A 24,304-nucleotide genomic window follows, 5' to 3' on the forward strand; every position below is an offset into this window, starting at 1 on the left:
ACAAATTTACTAAGACTTCATATTTTGGTAGGATTTTTGGAGTTCCAGAAGTATTCGAAAGTTACAGATTTGTACAGACTGTTCTGTTTTTGACAGATTCTGCCTTTCGTGTGTTGTTTGCTTATTTTGATGAATCTATGGCTAGTATGTAAGGGTATGAACCATAGAGAAGTTGGAATACAGTAGCTTTAACACCAATATAAATAAATAATTAGTTCATTACAGTACCTTATGTGGTGGTTTTTCTTTCTTTCGCTAACGGAGCTTATGAGATTTCCTGTTGAATTTTGTGTTATGAAGTTTTCAATTTTTGGGTAAAGATTTGATGGACTATGGAATAAGTAGTGGCAATATCCTAAGCTTGGGGATGCCCATGGCACCCCAAGATATTCAAGAATAGCCAAAAGCCTAAGCTTGGGGATGCCCCAGGAAGGCATCCCCTCTTTCGTCTTCGTTCATTGGTAACTTTACTTGGAGCTATATTTTTATTCGCCACATGATATGTGTTTTGCTTGGAGCGTCTTGTATGATATTAACCTTTGCTTTTTAGTTACCACAATCATCCTTGTTGTACACACCTTTTGGGAGAAGCCCACTTGATTGGAGTTTATTAGAATACTCTATGTGCTTCACTTATATCTTTTGAGCTAGATAATTTTTGCTCTAGTGCTTCACTTATATCTTTTAGAGCACGACGGTGGCTTAATTTTGTAGAAATTGTTAATCTCTCATGCTTCACTTATATTATTTTGAGAGTTTCTTAGAACAGCATGGTATTTGCTATGGTTAGAAAATTGGTCCTAGAATGGTAGGCATCCAAGTTGGGTATAATAAAAACTATCATAGAAGTGAATTGGATGCTATGATCAATTTGATACTTGATAATTGTTTTGAGATATGGAGGTAGTGATATTAGAGTCATGCTAGTTGATGTAATTTTGAATTTAAAGAATGCTTGTGTTAAAAGTTAGCAAGTCCCGTAGCATGCACGTATGGTTAAAGTTGTGTAACAAATTTATTGCATGGGGTGCTCTTTTGATTGCCTTCCCTTGTGTGGAGGTTGGAGGCGCGCGATGGTTAACTCCTACCAACCTCCCCCCTAGGAGCATGCGCATAGTGCTTGGTTTTTGATGACTTGTAGAATTTTGCAATAAGTATATGAGTTCTTTATGACTAATGTTGAGTCCATGGATTATACGCACTCTCACCTTCCATCATTGCTAGCCTCTTCGGTACCGTGCATTGCCCTTTCTCACCTTGAGAGTTGGTGCAAACTTCGCCGGTGCATCTAAACCCCGTGATACGATACACTCTATCACACATAAACCTACTTATATCTTCCTCAAAACAGCCACCATACCTACCTATTATGGCATTTCCATAGCCATTCCGAGATATATTGCCATGCAACTTTCCACTGTTCCGTTTATCATCATGACATACATTAATATTGTCATATTGCCTTGCATGATCATGTAGTTGACATCGTATTTGTGGCAAAGTAACCATGCATAAATTTTCATACATGTCACTCTTGATTCGTTGCCCATCAATTGATGGGAATCTCCATAGCCCGTTGACTATGCTCATCAATGTGAGACTTTCTCCTTTTTGTCTTCTCCACGCAATCCCCATCATTATATTCTATTCCACCCATAGTGCTATATCCATGGCTCACAATCATGTATTGCGTGAAAGTTGAAAAAAGTTTGAGATTGCTAAAGTATGAAACAATTGCTTGGCTGAAACTGGGGTTGTGCTTGATGGGAGTATTTTGTGTGATGAAAATGAAGCATAGCCTAACTATATGATTTTGTAGGGAAGAACTTTCTTTAGCCATGTTATTTTGAGAAGACATGATTGCTTGATTAGTATGCTTGAAGTATTACTATTTCTTATGTCAATATCAACTTTTATTTTGAATCACTTGGATCTGAACATTCATGCCACAATAAAGAGAAATACATTGAGAATTATGCTAGGTAGCATTCCACATCAAAACTTCTGTTTTTATCATTTACCTACTCGAGGACGAGCAGGAATTAAGCTTGGGGATGCTTGATACGTCTCCAACGTATCTATAATTTTTGATTGTTCCATGCTATTATATTACCTGTTTTGGATGTTTATGGGCTTTACTTTACACTTTTGTATCATTTTTGGGACTAACCTACTAACCGGAGGCCGAGCCCGTATTGCTGTTTTTTTTGCCTATTTCAGTGTTTCAAAGAATACGAATATCAAACAGAGTCCAAACGCAATGAAACCTTCAGGAGCGTGATTTTTGGAACAAACGTAATCCAGAGGACTTGGATTGCAAGTCAAGAAGCTCCCGAGGCGGCCACGAGGGTGGAGGGCGCGCCCCCCCTACTGGGCACGCCCCCTATCTCGTGGGCCCCTCGAGTGTCCACCGACGTACTTCTTCCTCCTATATATACCCACGTACCCCGAAAACATCAGGAGCGACCACGAAAAGCTATTTCCACCACCGTAACCTTCTATATCCGCGATATCCCATCTTGGAGCCGTCGTTGGCGCTCCGCCGGAGGGGGAATCCACCATGGAGGGCCTCTACATCAACTCCAAGGCCTCTCCGATGAGTTGTGAGTAGTTTACCACAGACCTTCGGGTCAATAGTTATTAGCTAGATGGCTTCTTCTCTCTCTTTGATTCTCAATACCAAGTTCTCCTTCCTCTTCTTGGAGATTGATAACCCACAAGTGTAGGGGATCGCAATAGCTTTCGAGGGTAAAGTATTCAACCCAAATTTATTGATTCGACACAAGGGGAGCCAAAGAATATTCTTGAGTATTAGCAGTTGAGGTGTCAATTCAACCACACCTGGATAACTTAGTATCTGCAGCAAGGTATTTAGTAGCAAAGTAATATGATAGTAATGGTAACGATGGTAAAAGGTAAAGATAGTAATAGCAATATTTTTGGTGTTTTGTAGTGATTGTAACAGTAGCAACGGAAAAGTAAATAAGCGAAGAACAATATATGAAAAGCTCGTAGGCAATGGATCAGTGATGGATAATTATGCCCGATGCGATTCCTCATGTAATAGCTATAACATAGGGTGACACGGAACTAGCTCCAGTTCACCAATGTAATGTAGGCATGTATTCCGTAAATAGTCATACGTGCTTATGGAAAAGAACTTGCATGACATCTTTTGTCCTACCCTCCCGTGGCAGCGGGGTCCTAGTGGAAACTAAAGGATATTAAGGCCTCCTTTTAATAGATAACCGGAACAAAGCATTAGCACATATTGAATACATGAACTCCTCAAACTACAGTAATCACCGAGAAGTATCCCGATTATTGTCACTTTGGGGTTGTCGGATCATAACACATAATAGGTGACTATAGACTTGCAAGATAGGATCAAGAACACACATATATTCATGAAAACATAATATGTTCAGATCTTAAATCATGGCACTCGGGCCCTAGTGACAAGCATTAAGCATAGCAAAGTCATAGCAACATCAATCTCAAAACATAGTGGATACTAGGGATCAAACCCTAACAAAAACTAATGGTAAATCTCATCCAACCCATCATCGTCTAGCAAGCCTACGATGGAATTACTCGCGCATGGCGGTGAGCATCATGAAATTGGTGATGGAGGATGGTTGATGATGACGACGGCAACGAATCCCCCTCTCCGGAGCCCCGAACGAACTCCAGATCAGCCCTCTCGAGAGAGATTAGGGCTTGGCGGTGGCTCCGTATCGTAAAACGTGATGAAACTTTCTCTTTGATTTTTTTCTCCCCGAGACGGAATATATGGAGTTGGAGTTGAGGTCGGTGGAGGTCCAGGGGGCCCACGAGATAGGGGGCGCGCCCTATAGGGGGGGCGCCCTGTCTCGTGGACAGGGTGTGGGCCCCCTGGTGCATTTCTTTCGCCCAGAAATTCTTATTAATTCCAAAAAGTGCCTCCGTGGATTTCCAGGACATTCCGAGAACTTTTCTTTTCTACACATAAAACAACATCATGGCAGTTCTGCTGAAAACAGCGTCAGTCCAGGTTAGTTTCATTCAAATCATGCAAGTTAGAGTCCAAAACTAGGGCAAAAGTGTATGGAAAAGTAGATACGTTGGAGACATATCAGAGATCTATTCGATGTAACTCTTTTTGCGGTGTGTTTGTCGAGATCCGATGAATTATGGGTTTATGATCAAGTTTATCTATGAGAAATATTTGAATCTCCTCTGAATTCTTTTATGTGTGATTAAGTTATCTTTGCAAGTCTCTTCAAATTATCAGTTTGGCTTGGCCTACTAGATTGATCTTTCTTGCAATGGGAGAAGTGTTTAGCTTTGGGTCCAATCTTGCGGTGTCCTTTCCCAGTGATAGCAGGGGCAGCAAGGCACGTATTGTATTGTTGCCATCGAGGATAAAAATATGGGGTTTATATCATATTGCATGAGTTTATCCCTCTACATCATGTCATCTTTCTTAATGCGTTACTCTGTTCTTATGAACTTAATACTCTAGATGCATGCTGGATAGCGGTCGATGTGTGGAGTAATAGTAGTAGATGCAGGAAGGAGTCGGTCTACTTGTCACGGACATGATGCCTATATACATGATCATGCCTAGATAATCTCATAATTATTCGCTTTTCTATCAGTTGCTTGACAGTAATTTGTTCACCCACCGTAATACTTATGCTATCTTGAGAGAAGCCACTAGTGAAACCTATGGCCCCCGGGTCTATCTTTTATCATATAAGCTTTCAATCTACTTTTATTTTCATCTTTAATTTTCCAATCTATATTATAAAATACCAAAAATATATTTATCTTATCATATTATCTCTATCAGATCTCACTTTCACAAGTGGCCGTGAAGGGATTGACAACCCCTTTATCGCGTTGGTTGCGAGTTCTTTGTTTGTTTGTGTAGGTGCATGGGACTTGTGAGGAGCCTCCTACTAGATTGATACCTTGGTTCTCAAAAACTCAGGGAAATACTTACGCTACTGTGCTGCATCACCCTTTCCTCTTCAAGGAAAACCAATGCAAGCTCAAGACGTAGCAACAGGAAGCCCCCAAATGACCTTGAAACTTGCGACTATATATGAATACGATCATAAGCCGGACCAAGAGGGTGAAGCTAGATTCGAATACGATCAGCCCCCACTTGATCATTTGAAATTATGATGATGAAGACATATGATCTTTGAGGATGAAAAGGACAGAGGTCCTGCTTTATTATTTATAATATATATACATCGTCAAGATATGTACATCATGAGAGCTGGTGGCTCAAGTGTAGTAAGGCCAAAGATGAGCTATATTCCATGGTCGGCAGGTCTCCTCCTCCGACTTACGCGAGTCTTTGTGCTCTCTAACATCAATAAGGTAGTATGACCCGTTGTTCAAGTTCTTGCTGACCACAAAGGGCCCTTCCCAAGGCGGGGATAACTTGTGTGCATCAGTTTGATCCTGGATGAGCCGGAGCACAAAATAACCTTCTTGAAAGGTTCTGGACTTAACCCAGCGGCTGTGATAATGGCGCAGGTCTTGTTGGTAAATCGCCGAGTGGGCTGCTGCCAAGTCACGCTTCTCATCCAACAAGTCAAGTGCCTCCTGACGTGCTTGTTCATTATCAGCTTCCACGCAAGCTGCCACTCGGGGCGAGTCATGACGGATGTCACTAGGAAGAACCGCCTCTGCTCCATAAACCATGAAGAAAGGGGTATAACCCGTAGATCTGTTAGGGGTAGTATTGATGCTCCATAACACTGATGGTAACTCCTCCACCCAACAATCTGGCATTCATTGAAAAGGAACTAGAAGCCGGGGCTTGATACCCTTCAAAATCTCCTAATTGGCTCTTTCTGCTTGACCATTGGATTGGGGTGAGCCACTGATGAGACATCAAGCTGGATATGCTCACGTTGATAGAACTCCTCCATAGCCCCCTTGGACAAGTTAGTGCCATTATCAGTTATATGGGGAAAGCCAAAATGGAAAATCGCCTTTTTCATGAATTGAACCGCCGTCGCCGCATCACACTTACTGACCGGCTCTGCTTCTACCCACTTTGTGCATTTATCCACTGCCACCAAAAGGTGGGTCTTTTTATCCTTGGATCTTTTGAAAGGCCCAACCATATCAAGCCCCCATACAGCAAATGGCCAAGTAATTGGTATCGTCCTCAATTTTTGAGCCGGCACGTGAGACCGCCATGAAAATTTCTGACACCCGTCACATTTACTGAACAGATCTTCTGCATCAGCGTGAGCAGTTAGCCAGTAAAATCCATGACGGAAAGCTTTGGCCACAAGGGACTTTGAACAGACATGATGGACATAATCTCCTTCATGAATCTCACGAAGAATCTCTTGACCTTCCTCAGGAGACACACAACATTGAAATGCCCCAGTGACACTGCGATGGTGCAACTCGCCATTGGCAATCATCATTGACTTAGACTGCCAGGTTATTTTTCTAGCCAAGGTTTCATCCTCAGGCAATTCTCCCAGGGTCATGTAAGCCAAATATGGCACTGTCCAATCTGGGATGACATGAAGAGCCGCCACCAACTGTGCTTCCGGGTCAAGTACGGCCAAGTCTTCCTTTGTAGGTAACTTAACAGAAGGATTATGCAAAACATCCAAGAAAGTGTTCTGGGGTACCGGTTTACGCTGAGATCCAAGCCAGCTTAAAGCATCAGCTGCCTCATTCTTCCTGCGATCGATGTGCTCCACTTGATAACCTTTGAAGTGTCCAGCCACTACATCAACCTCACGGTGGTAAGCCGCCATGAGAGGATCCTTGGAATCCCACTTGCCTGAGACTAGTTGAGCTACCAAATCTGAGTCGCTGAAGCACCTTACCCGGCTTAAGCTCATCTCCCTAGCCATCCGAAGACCATGGAGCAAGGCCTCATACTCAGTTGCATTGTTAGTACAGGGAAACATCAACCTTAGCACATAACAAAATCTGTCACCTCGAGGGGAAGCCAAAACATCTCCAGCCCCCGAGCCTTCTAATTGCCTGGATCCGTCAAAGTGAATAGTCCAGTATGTGTTGTCCGGCTTCTCTTCAGGCGCCTGCAACTCTGTCTAATCATTGATGAAATCCACCAGTGCTTGATAGCAGTACATGGTACATACTTTAAACCATGGGGCCCAAGCTCGATAGCACACTTGGCGACTCGCCCCGTAGCCTCTCTGTTCTGGATGATATCCCCTAAAGTTGCAGAACTGACCATAGTGATGGGATGACCCAGGAAATACTGCTTAATCTTCGGGCTAGCCATGAACACCCCATAAACAAGCTTCTGCCAATGTGGATACCTCTGTTTGGACTCAATAAGCACCTCACTGATGTAGTAAACCGGCCGTTGAACTGGATATTCCTTACCAGCCTCCTTGCGCTCCACCACAATGGCCACACTGACAGCACCTGTGTTAGCCGCCACATATAACAATAAGGGATCCTTATCAACGGGAGCGGCAAGAACCGGCGGCTCAGCCAGTTTTCTCTTCAAATCCTCAAAGGCAGCATTAGCAGCATCACTCCAGACAAAGTCGTCTGTCTTCTCAACATCTAATACAGCGGTATGGCCTTCTCACTTAACCGGCTTATGAACCGGCTTAAAGCAGCAATGCAACCCGCCAGACGCTGAACGTCATTGACACACTTGGGTTTTGCCAAAGAGGTGATAGCCTTGATCTTCTCCGGGTTAGCCTCAATGCCTCTGTTAGAAACCAGAAATCCCAAGAGCTTGCCTGCCAGCACACCGAAGACTCCCTTCGCCGGGTTAAGCATCATATTGTAGACCCGGAGATTATCAAAGGTCTCCCTTAGATTATCTATCAGGGTTTCCTTCTCCCTAGACTTCACCATAATATCATCCACATAAGCATGCACATTGCGCCCAATCTGAGTATGAAGGCAATTCAGCACACAGCGCTGATAAGTCACCTGGGCACTCTTGAGCCCAAAAGGCATAGAAACATAGCAGAAGGCTCCAAAGGGAGTAATGAACACCGTCTTCTCCTGGTCCTTAACTGCCATCTTGATCTGATGATATTCAGAATAAGCATCCAAAAAACTCAGACGCTCACATCCCGCCGTAGCAGCAATGATTTGATCAATACGCGGGAGAGCAAAGGGATCAGCCGGACAAGCCTTGTTCAAGTCCATGTAATCCACACACATGCGCCAAGTGCCATTCTTCTTGAGCACTAGCACCGGGTTAGCTAACCACTCAGGATGAAATACCTCAATGATGAACCCGGCTGCTAAGAGCCGGGCCACCTCCTCACCAATGGCCTTGCGCCTCTCCTCGTTAAACCGCCGAAGAAACTGCTTGACCGGCTTGAACTTAGGATCAACACTAAGAGTGTGCTCAGTGAGTTCTCTCGGTACACCCGACATGTCAGAAGGCTTCCATGCAAAGATGTCCCGATTCTCACGGATGAACTCGATGAGCGTGCTTTTCTATTTGGGATCCAGATTGGCACTGATACTGAACTATTTAGATGAATCGCCAGGAACAAAGTCAACCATCTTGGTGTCCTTAGCCGATTTAAACTTCATCTCCGGTTCACGCTCTGTGGTGGGCTTCTTCAAGGACGTCATGTCTGCCGGGTCAACACTGTTGTTATAAAATTTTAACTCTTCTACAGCACAGACCGACTCAGCATAAGCCGCGTCGCCTTCCTCGCACTCCAAAGCCACCTTTCGACTGCCATGAACCGTAATGGTCCCTTTATGACCCGGCATCTTCAGCTGCAGATAAACATAACACGGCTGTGCCATGAACTTGGCGTAAGCCGGTCGCCCAAACAGAGCATGATACGGGCTCCTGATCTTGACCACCTCAAAAGTTAACTTCTCAGCCCTGGAATCATACTCATCTCCGAAGGCTACCCCCAGCTCAATCTTGCCCACTAGGTATGCCGACTTACCAGGAACTACGCCGTGGAAAATAGTATTGGACTGCTTAAGACTCTTATCAGTTAACCCCATACAACGAAAGGTCTCATAATAAAAGATATTGATGCTGCTGCCTCCATCCATGAGCACCTTAGTGAACTTGTACCCCCCAACTTGAGGCGCTACCACCAAAGCCAAGTGACCCGGGTTATCAACCCGAGGCGGGTGATCTGCCCGACTCCATGTAATGGGCTGCTCAGACCATCGCAAGTACTGGGGAACTGCCGGCTCAACGGCGTTCACTGCCCTCTTGTGAAGCTTCTGGTCCCGCTTGCATAAACTCGTGGTGAAGACATGACACTGCCCACTGTTCAACTGCTTCGGATGACTCTGATACCTGGACTGTTGCTGCTGCTGCTGACCCCCTTGGCCAGATTGTTGATTATAACCACCTTGGTTGCCTTGATTGAAACCGCCTTGATTATTCTAGTGGCCCTGAAAGCCGGAACCAGAGCCACCACTTCCATTGTTCGGACCATGAAAGCCGCCACCTCCTGAACCACCGCCCGGCCCATGATTACCATCAAACATGTTAGAATTCTTTAAAGCTCTCATGATGGTGCAATCCTTCCATAGGTGAGTAGTTGTATTCTCTTGAGTGTCGTGCTTCGGGCAGGGTTCATTTAACAACTGCTCAAAAGTGGGACCTGACCCGCCAGATCGAGGAGGTGGCCTCCCCTTACACCGCTAATTGTTGCCCTATGTATTGGTATTAGCCACAAACTCCAAGCTACTTTAGCCTTACGTTTGTTGTTGCCCCCTTGATTCGTCGGGTTATGCTACGAGCCCTCCGTGTTACCATTCTTCTTTACCTTCCCTGCCTTCTCATTATCAGACTCGGGATCCTTGGTACTATCAGAGTCGGCATATTTGACTAGAGCCGCCATCAGCTGGCCCATGTCATTACAATCGCGCTTGAGCCGCCCCAGCTTCATTTTTAGAGGCTCAAAGCGGCAATTTTTTTCCAACATTAAGACTGCAGAGCCGGCGTCCATCTTATCAGATGAATGTATTATAGCTTTGACCCGGCGCACCCAATGGGTTGTAGATTCACCCTCATCTTGCCTACAATTAGTCAAGTCCACAATCGACATGGGCTGCTTACATGTGTCCTTAAAATTCTGGATAAACCACTCCTTTAACTCTGCCCATGAACATATGGAATTAGGTGGCAATCCTTTCAACCAATTATGAGCCGTTCCATCCAGCATCATGGTGAAGTACTTAGCCATCACAACATCACTGACTTCCAGTAGCTCCATGGCCATCTCATAACTCCCGTTCCACGCCACCGGCTGTAAATCGGCCGTGTAATTAGGCACCTTACAAGGCCCCTTGAAGTCCTTGGGCAAACGCTCGTTACGCAGAGCCGGTACCAGACAAGGTACAACACCAGTCCTCGTGACCAAACCTGCCTCAACTGACATCGTCGGACAAACCGGCAGGGGCTGATAAGCCACCTGTTGAGCTGCTATTTCTGCCGCCTGTTGAGCCGCCAGCTAAGCTGCCTGCTGAGCCGCCTGCTCAATTTGCTGATGCACTTTGTCCTGATTACGCACATTAGGAGCCCCACCCTGAGCCAGGTCGTACCCGCGCGGCTGATCGCGACGCTGGGCATTGCTTGAAACGGCCGGCGAGTCTAGGTGCTTGCTATAACTCTTGCTCCGGCTCGGACGTGGGGTTGAATGAATCCTATCTCTACTGTAAGAGTATGCCTCCTGTTGTGCTAAGGCTGTCTCAAGAAGATCTCTGACCCTTCGTGTTTCAATCACTGTCGGTGAATCGCCATCTGCTGGGAGAGCCGCCAATCGTGTTGCCGCCGCAATCATGTTCTCCAGCGGGTTAGAATAATGACCCGATGGTGTCGGCATATAAGGAGGCGGAGCAGTACTTAGACGTGGGGGGCCCCATAACTCGTGGCTGAACCGGCGTGTCGGCCTCGGGCGCTGCAACCCGGTTTACCTCCGGCGGGTTACTAGGGCCTGCTCCGGGTGTGTGAAAGAGGTTTCTAGGATCATAAACCGGAGGCAGACGAGATTGAGTCTTCTGGTACCTTCTCCTCATAACCTCATTTGATGCGTTCTGATCCATCGTAACCTGAAAAGCCTGCGACTGAATCTGCTGAGCTCGAGCATCCAGAGCCGCCCGCTCTACGGTCATCCCGACGTCTTTCGCCGCCAGGTCTTCTTTAGCTTGTGCTATGTCGAGCTTCAACTGTGACACTTCCGCATCATGTTGAGCCTGATCCGCCGGGTTGACCACGGCGGTTAATAGGGTTGTCATCTTGTCCATGAGTTCCATCAACACCTGAGCCGGCGAGCGTGCAGGGCCTCCTGCCCCGGCGGCTATCACCGCTGCTGACCCGGAAGTCATAACCACCGCAGTTGACGAATTTAACACAGGTTGGGTACCTGCCATGAAGATTCCGACTCTGCTCGGCGGCTCAAAGGGGTCCAGAATACTGCTGCCATCAGAACAACCCCCAATCCCACTGTCTTGCAGTTGATACAACGAATCTGTCTCACCTGTGGATGACTCACCATCAGAGTAGATGGTCGTCTCACCGCCAGAAACAGATCCTTCAGAAAATTCCCCTCCATGGATGCATCCCACCAAGGCACGCTTCACGACGGGCTAAGCCCGGGCGGGTCTCGCACGCTGAGCCGTCTCGATGATGTCGGTGCAGGTGTCCGACTCAGGGCCCGGCTCGCCGATCTTGCCGATAAAGACATGGATTCCGCCGAAGGGGACCCGATACCCATACTCAATTGAGCCGGCGTCGGAGCCCCAGCCTACGTCGTTGATGTAGAGCTTGTCGCGATGACTCTTGGTCATCCGGCCCACAACGTATCCTTTGAGCCCTTCGAAGTTGCCCTTCAAGAACTCAAATCCACCGTGCACTGGCCCTACAGTGGGCGTCAATTGTCGTGAAATTGTCACGTCAGATGTCCTAGCATAAGGCTTAGTCGTGGAGCCATCGCAACTAGGAAGCTTAAAGGGGTTAAACGGGACAAAGGACATGAGGTTTATACTGGTTCGACCCCTTGTGGTGAAGGTAAAAGCCTACGATCCAGTTTTGAGTGGGATTACTTATGTCTCGATAACCAGGGAGCGAATCCGCTTGACCTAGTTCTCGATTTGATGTTACTTGCCCTGGACCGCCGCCGGGTCGTCCCTTTATATACATAGGTTGACGCCCAGTGGCTCACAGAGTCCCGGCCGGTTCATAAATAGTGTCCGGCTTGGTCTCTCTCTATCCTTGTCTTACAATACAAGTTATACATATATGGAGGTTTATCTCTACAGGCCTTAAGTCGCCTCTGGGCCTTGGGCCTTTAACTGAACCGCCATCTTCAAGTGTCTTCAGTGTGCTTCGTCATAGGTGTGACCCGGCCCCTCCTGGGAGGGTCATTCCTAATAGTTATATCCCCAACAAAAGCCCTCAATGCCGGCATTATTATGAGAGATAATCCCTCTCAAGCTAGTAATAATGTTGAAGCTATTACTACCTCCGTTCAGGTTTAGAAGGCCCCCGGACCAAAACACTCGGACCAAGGCAAAAAATACTCTCCATAGATAACCGCATGGGCCAATGAAAAAGGTAGTAGGGCGCAGATAAATCGCACATGCACAGGCTGCAGCCTTAACTAAACGCTTGCATGCAACCCAAAGAACCCCGCATGCATGCAACTTCGTCTCCCACGCCCTGCATGCAGTCCGCTTTTACTGCTCTGCCAATCAACTTCCGTAGTTTCAATCGATTGTAGCAAAAAGGCAACACCATAAATCCAAGCAGCCTTAAAATTACGGACACGTGCTCGAGGCTGACGGGCCTTTTAAACCCTGACGGAGGTAGTAAGAAACTAGAGTTGGATAGATTAGATAAGTTTAAACAGGACAATCCTGATATGTTCCTTCCTGGGGACATTAATGTCACCAAGGGAGAGTACATCAATTTATATAATTATGTTGCCCCCCTTGACACTGACTCTGACCATCACTCTGATTCAAATATGGATAAAGAGTCTGATGATGCCTCCTTATGGATGGAGGTCAAAAGTCAGAGATCAAAAAAGTGTCAAGCTAAAATCTCTACTAGGTTTAGATGATAGGTCTATTTTGGAATGTGAGAGGTCTTAATGGCCCCCCAAAAAGTTCGAAGGTGCAGGAGATTATTAGATCTCACTGCCCTGACTTTACATATTTATCTGAAACCAAGAAGATTGAGTTCAGCATTACTCAGCTAGAGGCCATAGACTCTAGAAATGGTTTTATCTGGAATTGTTTGCCTACTAATAACACTGCCGGAGACTTATTAGTGGGGGTCAAGGAAGATAAATTTGAGATATTAGCTTGTGATATATTTACTTTCAGTATCTCCTACTTGCTGAAGAACAAGTGTAATAACACTATTTGGAGACTTACCTCAGTTTATGGTTCTGCTTACGACAACTTTAAGCTTGATTTTATTAATGAACTCCATAATCTTCTCAATAACTGGGCTGGCCCACTATTGTGGGAGGAGATTTTAATTTGGTTAGAGTTGTTGAGGATAAGAACACTGGCCTAGTTATCCAGCACTGGGCTGATCTTTTCAATGACTGGGTTAATAAATTTGGCCTCATTGAGATTAAGAATGCTGGTAGGAAGTTTACTTGGGACAATAACCAAGACAATCTAGTCATGGCTGCTTTAGATAGAATTTTTGTTTCTGCTGACTTGGAGAGACTTTTTCCTACTAGTCAGGTTAAAACTCTTCCTAGAATTGGGAGTGATCACACCCCCCTTATTTTTAATTCTGATGCTATAGCCATTCCCAAGAATAAAGTTTTTAGATTTGAAAAATGGTGGCCGGAAGTTCCTGGCTTTTATGAGGTTGTTCATAAGGCTTGGAATGTTGAATGTCAATTCTCCTCTGCTATTGATATTTGGCAATTCAAGATCAGGAATACTAGGAAAGCCACCAAAGGGTGGAGTCTTAATTATGAGGCTTCCCAAAATAAGACTAAACAAGCATTAGTTGCTGAATATAATTGTTTAGACATTCTTGCAGAAACTCAACCTCTTTCCCCTAATTCTAAAACTAGAATGAAAGTGATTGCAGGTGACTTAAATGAGATATGGAAGAAAGAGGAAATCAAGGCCAAACAAAGAGCTAGGGAGAGTGAAAGATCGTGGATGTCGCCTAGAGGGGGGGGTGAATAGGCGTTTTAAAATAATTACGGTAGAGGCTCGAACAAATGCGGAATAAACCTAGCGGTTAATTTGTCAAGCACAAAACCTACAACAACTAGGCTCACCTATGTGCACCAACAACTTATGCTAAGCAAGGTAAGCAACAAAGTGATAGCAAGATATATGACAAATAACAATATGGCTATCACAAAGTAAAGTGCATAAGTAAAGGGCTCGGGTAAGAGATAACCGAGGCACGAGGAGACGATGATGTATCCCGAAGTTCACACCCTTGCGGATGCTAATCTCCGTTTGGAGCGGTGTGGAGGCACAATGCTCCCCAAGAAGCCACTAGGGCCACCGTAATCTCCTCACGCCCTCGCACAATGCAAGATGCCGTGATTCCACTAAGGGACCCTTGAGGGCGGTCACCGAACCCGTACAAATGGCGACCCTTGGGGGCGGTCACAGAACCCGTACACTTTGGCAACCCTTGGGGGCGGTCACCGGTACCCGTCAAATTGCTCGGGGCGATCTCCACAACCTAATTGGAGACCCCGACGCTTGCCCGGAGCTTTACACCACAATGATTGAGCTCCGAACACCACCAACCGACTAGGGGGCCCAAGCACCCAAGATAAACAAGCTCAAGGGCACCAAGCACCCAAGAGTAATAAGCTTCTCAACTTGTAACTTCCACGTATCACGTGGAGAACTCAAACCGATGCACCAAATGCAATGGCAAGGGCACACGGAGTGCCCAAGTCCTTCTCTCTCAAATCCCACCGAAGCAACTAATGCTAGGGAGGAAAATGAGAGGAAGAACAAGAAGGAGAACACCAAGAACTCCAAGAACTAGATCCAAGGGGCTCCCCTCACATAGAGGAGAAAGTGATTGGTGGAAATGTGGATCTAGATCTCCTCTCTCTTTTCCCTCAAAAACTAGCAAGAATCCATGGAGGGATTGAGAGTTAGCAAGCTCGAAGAAGGTCAACAATGGGGGAAGAACACGAGCTCAAAGGATAAGGTTGAATGGGGAAGAAGACCCCCTTTTATAGGAGCTCCCGAATCCAACCGTTATGCTCACAGCCCGCACAGAGCGGTACTACCGCTCCAAGGAGCAGTACTACCGCTAGGGCGGTAGAACCCCTTCGAAACACAACAGCGAGGAGGCAAAAAGGCCAAAAGAACCTTCGGAGCGGTAGTACCGCTCGACCTCACGGTACTACCGCAAATGGTAGCGGTACTACTGCTTGCGAGCGGTACTAAAAAAATACTTCTGTGCCTACTTCCGCTGAGCAAAACACGAGATTTTGGTCCGGAGCGGTACTACCGCTTAGGAGCCGCGGTAGTACTGCTCTGGTGCGGTACTACCGCTCAGGAGCCGCGGTAGTACCGCTCTGGAGCGGTAGTAAAAAATTACATCCGCTCTAGTCGCGGTAGTACCGCTGCAGCCTTTACCAAAACAACCACAACTTTTGCATCCGGACTCCGAATTCGACGAAACCAAGTTTGTTGGAAAGCTAGCGACAAGGGCCAACACAATCTTGATAGAAATATCAAGAATAAGCAAATGAGAAAAGGCCCAAAAGAAAAAGGTGAGAACCCTTCCTCGGAGAAGACCGGTAAAACCTCCAACACCGAAAACATCATAGAAGACGCATGCAAACTCCGTTTTCGATGAACTCAAGCTTGTCATAAAGATGACCATAAGCTCTAAGACTCACAAAGAGAATCAAACAAGAACCAAGAAACATGATGAAAGGATGCAATGGTTTGAGCTCTCGACGAACGATACGATCAAGCTACTCACTTGAGAGCCCCCCTTGATAGTACGGCTATCGATCCTATAACCCGGTCTCCCAACTACCACCATGAGACCGGTAAAATAGAAAACCTATCAAGGGCAAACCTTTGCCTTGCACATGGTCCAGTTGAGCTAGATGATGACGATCTTGACTCCCTCAAGTTGGACCACCTTTCTTGATTGCATTGGCTCGATGAAGACTAGATGATTGCTCCCCCATAGTTCACTATGGGTGAGCGACTCTTCGGCACATATTCACAAGTCCATTGACACCACAATGGATGGCAAGATTCAAACTTGATTGCTCCCCCATACTCCATTATGGGTGAGCCACTCTTTGTGTTGCTCCACTTGAACTTGCACACTGCAAACTTGATGACGATCACCACTTGATGTCATCCTCCATGGGTTGTATGGGATCTTCCTCTTGACGCAAGACCATGGAAACATACCTAACCCCACAAAGAACTCTCACGTAGACCATGGGTTAGTACACAAAGCATAATGGACAATGCTTACCATACCATGGGAACACTTGGTCCCACTCGGTACATCTTCTATGCTTTGTGAGTTGATCAACTTGATTCACTCTTGACTTAGTCTTGATCAACCTTGAATCTTTCCGACTCTCTTCATTTGGATGATGTCTTGAAGGTAAATATGTATGATCACACAATCTTCTTCTTCAAGACATGCTTGCAATAAGCTCAACACTCACATGACCAATCTTTGGATAATTCCTTAATAGCACCTTGGTCAACCCATAAACTCCTTGAAACCAACACATGGACTTCAAGAAATGCCTATGGAAACATCCTTCAAATATAACTCGATGCAACCATTAGTCCATAGAGATTGTCATCAATTACCAAAACCAAACATGGGGGCACCGCATGTTCTTTCAGAGAGAGACATAAAAGAGGGGGATCTGAACTCTGACTACTTTCAAGCCCTAGCCAACCCGAAGAGAAGGAAGAAGCACATTGCTGTTCTAGAAACTGTTGCTGGCCCACTTGAAGACACTGAAGGTACTATTGCTAATGCAGTAGATTATTATAAGAATCTCTTTGTCTACTCTCCTTCTATTAATCTAAAGTTAGTTGATGATTTTTGGGACCAATCTAGCATGGCCACTGCTGATCATATTGAGTACTTAGAAAAGCCTTTTCTGAGGAAGAAATTAAGAATGCAGTATTTGGCTCCTATGCTGAAGGTGCTCCTGGGCCTGATGGTTTTCCCTTTTTATTTTATCAACATTTTTGGGATCTCATTAAAAGTGATCTATTTGCACTTTTTAGAGATTGGGAGAATTGGGAGTTGGACTTGTATAGACTCAACTTCTCCCTTCTGACCCTTGTTACTAAAGAACCAAATGTTGTTTCTTTGGACAGGTTCAGACCCCTTGCTATGATTAATTGTAGTTTCAAGATTTTTGCTAAGTGTGCTGCTAATAAGCTTGGCCCAGTTTGCAATGACTTGATCTCCCCTAACCAAACTGCTTTTATTAAAGGCAGATTTATCCTAAAGAGTATTATAGCATCCCATGAGGTGGTGCATGCCGTAGCTAGCAACCACCTCCAGGGCTTCTGTTTCAAGCTCGATTATGAGAAAGCTTATGACATGGTGAATAGAGATTTCCTACTAGACATGCTTAGGAGAAGAGGCTTTGGTCCCAAATGGATGTACAAATTAGGCTATCTACTTCACAATGGTTCTGTTAGGGTCAGGATTAATGACACTAGTAGTGAGTTTTTTGTTGCTGGGAAAGGTGTGAGGCAGGGTGATCCTGCCCCCCCCCCCTTGCTTTTTTAATCTTTCAGCTGACGTATTCACTAGAATACTAGCCAAAGCAGCTAATCAGGGCATGATTGTTGGGGGTTTTCCTCCTTCTAACCCAACTGGGGTCATTAGCATGCAATATGCTGATGATACCCTTTTGTTTTTAGATAATAATTTAGAGCATGCTAGAAATTTAAAGTGGCTCATCTCATGTTTTGAGCAACTTTTTGGCATGAGGATCAACTTCCATAAGTGTGATCTGGTGCCTATTAACATAGATAGAGATGAGGCTACTAGTTTTGCTTAGTCCTTAGGCTGTAAACTTAGTACTTTTCCTATTAAGTATCTTGGCGCACCTCTGCATTATTCTAAAATAAGAAGAGAGGACCTCCAGCCCTTGGTAGACACTATTATTAAAAGAGCTGCTGGCTGGAGAGGGAGGCTGCTCTCTTTTTGTAAGAGGCTGGTTCTGGTCCAAGCTTGCCTAGCCATCATTCCTTCTTATCTTATGGGCTATATCAAATTCCCTAAGTGGGCTATTAAGCTCATTAACTCTCAACTAGCTCATTGCTTTTGGGATGATTATGAAGGGCATCACAAATATCACCTGGCTAGCTGGGGGGCCTTATCTATGAAGAAAGTGTATGGAGGGCTGGGGATCACTGACCTATCAGATATGAACTTATGTTTGCTTGCTTCCTGGGTCAGCAGATATAATAGAGATGAGGGTAAGATCTAGAAAAGCATAATTGATGCTAAGTACAATACCCAGTCCCCTAACATTTTTCACTTGTCCTTCTCTGGGTGCTTCACCTTTTTGGAAAGGTGTTCTTTGGGCTGCCCAAGCTACTAAGTTTGGATACTCCTGGAATGTTGGCGATGGTAAGAAAGTTAGGTTCTGGGAGGACCATTGGTTTGGATCTGCCCCCCTAGCTACTCTCTATTGGGACATATATAATATTGCCAATGATCATGATTGCACCTTAGATCAGGTGTGGGATGGTTCTAACCTCAAGATTACTTTTAGGCGATGTTTCTCTAGTGAGCTTCTTTCTCTTTGGCTTGATCTTTTAGAGATTGCTAAATCCATTACCTTTTCTGAGACTAATGACTCTCTTATTTGGAACCTTAATTCCGGCGGGGTTTACTCTGTTAAATCCTTATATAATGTAGTTAATTTTAGGGGACTGTTACCTAATAACACTCTTGCTGTGTGGAATATCAAGATCCCTGCCAGGATTCATATATTTCTTTGGTTGGTGGTCAACAACAAGATTTTGACCAGGGACAACTTGGGTAAAAGACAAAATGTCCCTGATATCTCTTGCCCATTTTGTTCGTGTGATGAATCTTGTCATCATTTGTTTTTTGGCTGTGTTGTTGCAACTGAATTCTGGAGAAACATATCTAATATTACTGGATACAGAGGGACAACCAACATGTTATCCTTTGCGGACTGCTGGTCTAGAGGAAACAAAATGAGTGCTACTAATATTGTGCATGCAGCTGGCCTTTGGGCCATCTGGAATACCAGAAATGATTTGGTTTTTAACCGCGCCAAATGGATTAATATACAGGTACTATGACGCAAGACTGCCTCATACGCTGCTCGTTGGGAACCGCTGTCTGTAGACCCTGTTAAAAAGCAAATCCAGGACATGGTGAGGGAGGTGGAGATCCTCATCAAAGATCCATTACCGCTAATGTGGCCGGATCCAGGCCGAGGAGGTGGATGTAGTTCTTCTGTCCAATGTTGAGCGTGTGGCGCTGCTGCTCGTAGCTAGCCAGAGGAGGTGGCTAGTTTTATTTTCCTAGTTCTAGTTGAGCCTGTCTTCCTTGTAATAGCTGAGCTACTAGTAGCATTTTTTTCCTTTTCTGTTTGTAGTTTGCTGTAGTCTTGGTGTTGTAGTTTCCTTCGATGTACTAGTATGATTTCTTTGCTCTGCAATGGAATCGGGGCTGGGCCCTCTTCTTCTAAAAAAACATTCATAAAAAAAATCATATTCATGCACTTTTAAAAAATTAACAAACTTTTTTTAACACACATAAACTTTTTTTCAAATACATGAATACATTCTAATTCACAAAAAATTTCCAAACTCACAGCAGGTCGCTAAACCCTAACAGAGAGGGTAACTCAACCTGTCCAAATCTTCATCCTCTAGATTTTATTTTAGGAAAATCTTCATCCTCTAATACCACTTGTCCGCTAGAACCCTGCTCCTACAGCAGGAAAGAGTCATAGTGGTCCGGCTCTCTAGTGGTCGCTCTGTGTGCGAGCTACCGGCAGCAGCCACACTTTCCGCCGGCCCATTAGCTCCTTTCCCAAATTGGGTTTTCTCTACTATTTTTGTATTTTTTCCATTTGTTTTTCTTTTCTATTTTTAATTTTCGTTTTTTCCTTTTATTTATATCTATTTTCATTTTGCTTATACTATTTTAATTTTATATTTCATTTCTTTTTTATTTTCCATTTTTTAAATCATGATTATTTTCCAAACTCACGAAGATTTTATTAATTTGTGATCATTTTTTTATAGATTATCAAACATTTCTAAAAAATTTGAACACTTTTTATGAAACTTGTGAAATTTTCTGAATTGACGAGCATGTTTTCGAACTGCTAACAATTTTTGAAATTCATGTATAATTTTTAGTTTTGACAAGCATTTTTAAAATGCATGAAATATTTCCTGTGTCGATAAAGTTTATTTAATTATTGAACACCGTTTGATCTCACACATTTTTTCAAATTCACAAACTTATATTGAATACATGATCATTTTCTAAAAATCATGAACATTTTTTATTTGCTGAACTTTTTTTCAAAGTTGTGAACATTTTTTAATCCTTGAACGTTTTGAACATTGTTTTAAAATTATCTATTTTATAAATTTGGAACTTTTTGAGATCCCAAATTATTTAAAGAAAAAAAGGAAAAAACAAAGAAGAAATAAGGGTGCCCTGCACATGGGCCGGCCCAAAAAGGGTGGGGGTCGGGGGGTTGCCTCTCAACCGACACAATGTGTCGCATGCTGGACGCACCGTTGGGATTTTATTATCATGTTCGGGCTTTCGGGTTTAGGAACCTATTTTTTTCGGCTTTTCAAGTTTTGCCGGATTTTCCATCGGTTTTGAAAGTAAAAAAATTCAAATAAAAAATTTGCGCGAAATGTGTTTTTTTGCTTCCGCGAGAGGCATAACTCTAGAAGGAGAAAAGATGTTTTTCTGCTTCCGCGTGAGACACAAATTTGCTTCTCATGCAGGCACACATTCTCTTCCATGAAGGCATTGTTGTGCCTCTCAGAAAGGTAAATAACGCGGGTTTTTTTAATGAGAGGCACAAACTTGCTTCTTGTGGAGGCACGGTTTTGCTTCCGCGCTCTTGGGAAGTAAAAAAATGCATTTTCTTTCTTCCATGAATAGCACAACTTTGCTTTCGGAGAGACGTTGTGCCTCTGGAATGGGCAAAGACTATGCTTCCAACTCATTTTTTTCTTCTCGTTTGTTTTGTGAAGAAAAGTTCGTCGAAACATGTTAACATGGATCTAGTTTTGAAAATCTCAGCGCGAGAAATCCAACAATGAAAACGATCCACAATTTGAACGCATAATTTAAAAGATAAAACGTTTTCAATAAACAGATTTATGAAAAAGTTGAAACTCACAGATTGTTTTTTTAGGGTTGTTAAACCTCACAGATTGCTGCGCCACTTGCCGCAAGTGGAAAGGTGGGAGCGACTTTTTTTTTAGGGAAAGGTGGAAGCGACGAGTCCTCCTCATTGGCGCCTTATGCGCCGCTTTTGCATGCTGGCGCTCACGTCCCAGCTCACATGGGCCGTCCCATTTAGCTGGATCGATCCCTTCTTCGATAGCTTGACAAACAGAAAAAAGGCCCGTTAGATTCAACAGACCCGTTGACCGTTCAACTTTTGACCAATTCGCAGTTGACTGTGTTGACTTTTCAAAAAAAATCATTAATTTTGAAAAAGAATTCCTCAATTTGAAAAAAGTTCATCAATTTTAGAAAAAGTTCATCAAATATTGGAAAAAAGTTCATGAAATTTGGAAAAAGTTCATCACTTTTCAAAAAAGTTGATCGATTTTGAAAAAAGTTCACCAATCTTGAAAAGAGTTCATCAGATTTAAAGAAAAGTTCATTGAATTTGAAAAAAAATCATCAAATTTGGAAAAAAGTTCACTATATTTGAAAAAAGTTCATCAAATTTGAATAAAAGTTCATTGAATTTAATAAAAGTTCATCGATTTTGAAGAAGGATTTCACGAATTTGGAAAAGTTCACGAACCTAGGAAGAAGAACAGGAAAAAAAGAAAAAAAACGAAAACAGAAGAATAAAAGAAAGAACAAAAGAGATAAAAATATGAAAGTTAGCATGTCTTGTTGGTGATGGCGGGGTGGGACGTCCCCGGTTCGATTCCTGCTACTAGCAGACTTTTTTGCAGTGTGATAACTACAGAGAGAAAAGCCAGATGGGCCGGCCCAGCGGTGGGGGGGTATGCGCCCGTTTGTAATTAGTACTGTAGCGGGCGCTTAAGGCGCCGAATAGGAACCAGCGGAAGCGACTACCCTTAAGTGATTTCGCCAAAGCGACTACCCTTAAGTGATTTCGCCATGGCCACTGCGACACATGCGTATCGGCCCTATACCTACTGCCCAGCCCAGCCCAGCACGGCCGCACCGCCGTACGAAGCCCAGATCAAACGGGATGGACGCCCCAGATGCACCGAGCCTACTCATAAAGCCACCATGAAGTCCCCACGCCCACGGCCTCCAGCCCTAGCGCCTCCGCTCCTCTCCACCGCCGCCACCCCGTCCCCGCATCCTCTCCCACGCGAAGACCGCCGCCGCCCGTCAAGATGGTACGGCGAGGATACATCGCGGCTTTTATCCCCTTCGATTTTTGTCCGAATGTTTGCTCGTTCGTTTGATCCGAGACTTGCGCATCTCTTGTGATCTAATCTGTCTGTTGTCTCGGTTGGGAATCGAACGGAGCAGGTGCTGCAGAACGACATCGACCTCCTCAACCCGCCGGCGGAGCTCGAGAAGCTCAAGCACAAGAAGAAGCGCCTCGTGCAGTCCCCCAACTCCTTCTTCATGGTACGTGCGCATCAGATCACGTAGGATCAATCTGGGGGTTCCCGTTCCTTTGACTGCTCTCCTGGCTCGGCCCCTAATTACGTGCTTGTCTTTGTGTTCCGTCCGTGCAGGATGTCAAGTGCCAGGGCTGCTTCAACATGTAAGAGCGTATGATCTTTTCCGCGCTTTAGTCTTCTTGTGTTCATAGTTAATAATATACTGCACAGTAACATTAAGATGGTGGATTGGATTCTTGACTTGGGCACTTGATGTAAAAAAGATGCTATCAATGATTTAGATTGCTCTGCTTTAGGAATGGCATAAAGGTTAGGTTTATGCACATAGAACTGCCTGCTATATGAGAAAATATGTAGATTTAGCACCCGGTGCATCTTGTACGACGTTGTGGTTCGTTGATGTTCGTCGAAGTTGGGTTAGTTTGCGTGCATTTATACAACATACAAACGTCACCTGATGGTTCAGCTCGAAATGTTGAGCTGATTGCTAGTTTCCATGATCATTCCTCCTCACCTCCCTGATTACCCATGCTGTTTGCCTGGCCCTGACTTGAATTATATCTACGTATCAACCAATTCCAGTTTATTCGTTATTACTGAAGCTTGCTCTTGTTCATTCACGTATCATATATCTGACTCTGTTGCATTGATCGCAGAACAACTGTGTTCAGCCACTCTCAGACCGTGGTGGTGTGCCCTGGCTGCCAGACGGTGCTCTGCCAACCCACCGGAGGAAAAGCGAGGCTCACCGAGGGATGCTCCTTCCGCCGGAAGGGCGACTAAGCTGCACGCCTGTTTATGGGAAAATGAAGCCCTGCTGAACCTTACTTTTCAAGTAACTAGTTATCCTGAATGTGTACTGGTCAAATTTTGTTAATTATGCTTGCCCGTTTGCCAGCCTGAACGTTGTACCAACGTGTTCTATGTCATGCACTTTTTGAGTGGCCTGTTGTTGGTGCTTCTGTTTGTCTGGCTGCCTGGTGATATCTAAGTTTGGTTCTTGTTATGTAGTAGTAATAGCCTGCTGCATTCTCTTGACAGTGTTCAGTGTTTGGTATATATGGCAAATCCGACCCCTCAAACTCGGCGGGCACGCCTTATATTTCATCTTGCATGCTCGCGTCCCTTGTATCCTAAACCTCAAAACCATGCAATTCATGCAATGGTATGTAAAATACATGATCATAGCCCAGTTCATCGGATTAGCTGGACAAAAAGTAACATGATTCATCGGAGCTCAACGGCGGACAGTGCATATCCATACTACAAACATAGATAAAATATAAATAGAGGGATGAAGGGTGGGGGAAATCATCATTTCCTTGCTGGCCCCTTTCCCTTTCGGTTGTTGGCGTGGAGCAGGCGGTCCTGCTCCTTGGCATGGCGAGCCGCCTTCGCTGCCGCCTCCTTTGTTGCCTCGTGCTCTGACAGTTGAATGGCGAGTCGGAGTGCCGCATTCTTGCGG

The 24,304-nt window shown here is 44.6% G+C and overlaps 1 protein-coding gene across 1 annotated transcript; it reads left to right on the forward strand.

Moving 5' to 3' along the window:
• The first annotated feature begins 22,453 nt into the window (after positions 1-22,453).
• Positions 22,454-23,786, forward strand: LOC123093263 (40S ribosomal protein S27). The gene is made up of 4 exons (XM_044515179.1): positions 22,454-22,605; positions 22,742-22,843; positions 22,954-22,982; positions 23,496-23,786. Exons 1-4 carry the CDS (start codon positions 22,603-22,605, stop codon positions 23,620-23,622), a joined length of 261 nt encoding a protein of 86 aa, XP_044371114.1. The 5' UTR covers positions 22,454-22,602; the 3' UTR covers positions 23,623-23,786.
• Positions 23,787-24,304: the final 518 nt, after the last annotated feature.

The sequence above is a fragment of the Triticum aestivum genome, chromosome 4B (assembly GCF_018294505.1).
Source record: "Triticum aestivum cultivar Chinese Spring chromosome 4B, IWGSC CS RefSeq v2.1, whole genome shotgun sequence".
Lineage (NCBI taxonomy): Eukaryota > Viridiplantae > Streptophyta > Magnoliopsida > Poales > Poaceae > Triticum > Triticum aestivum.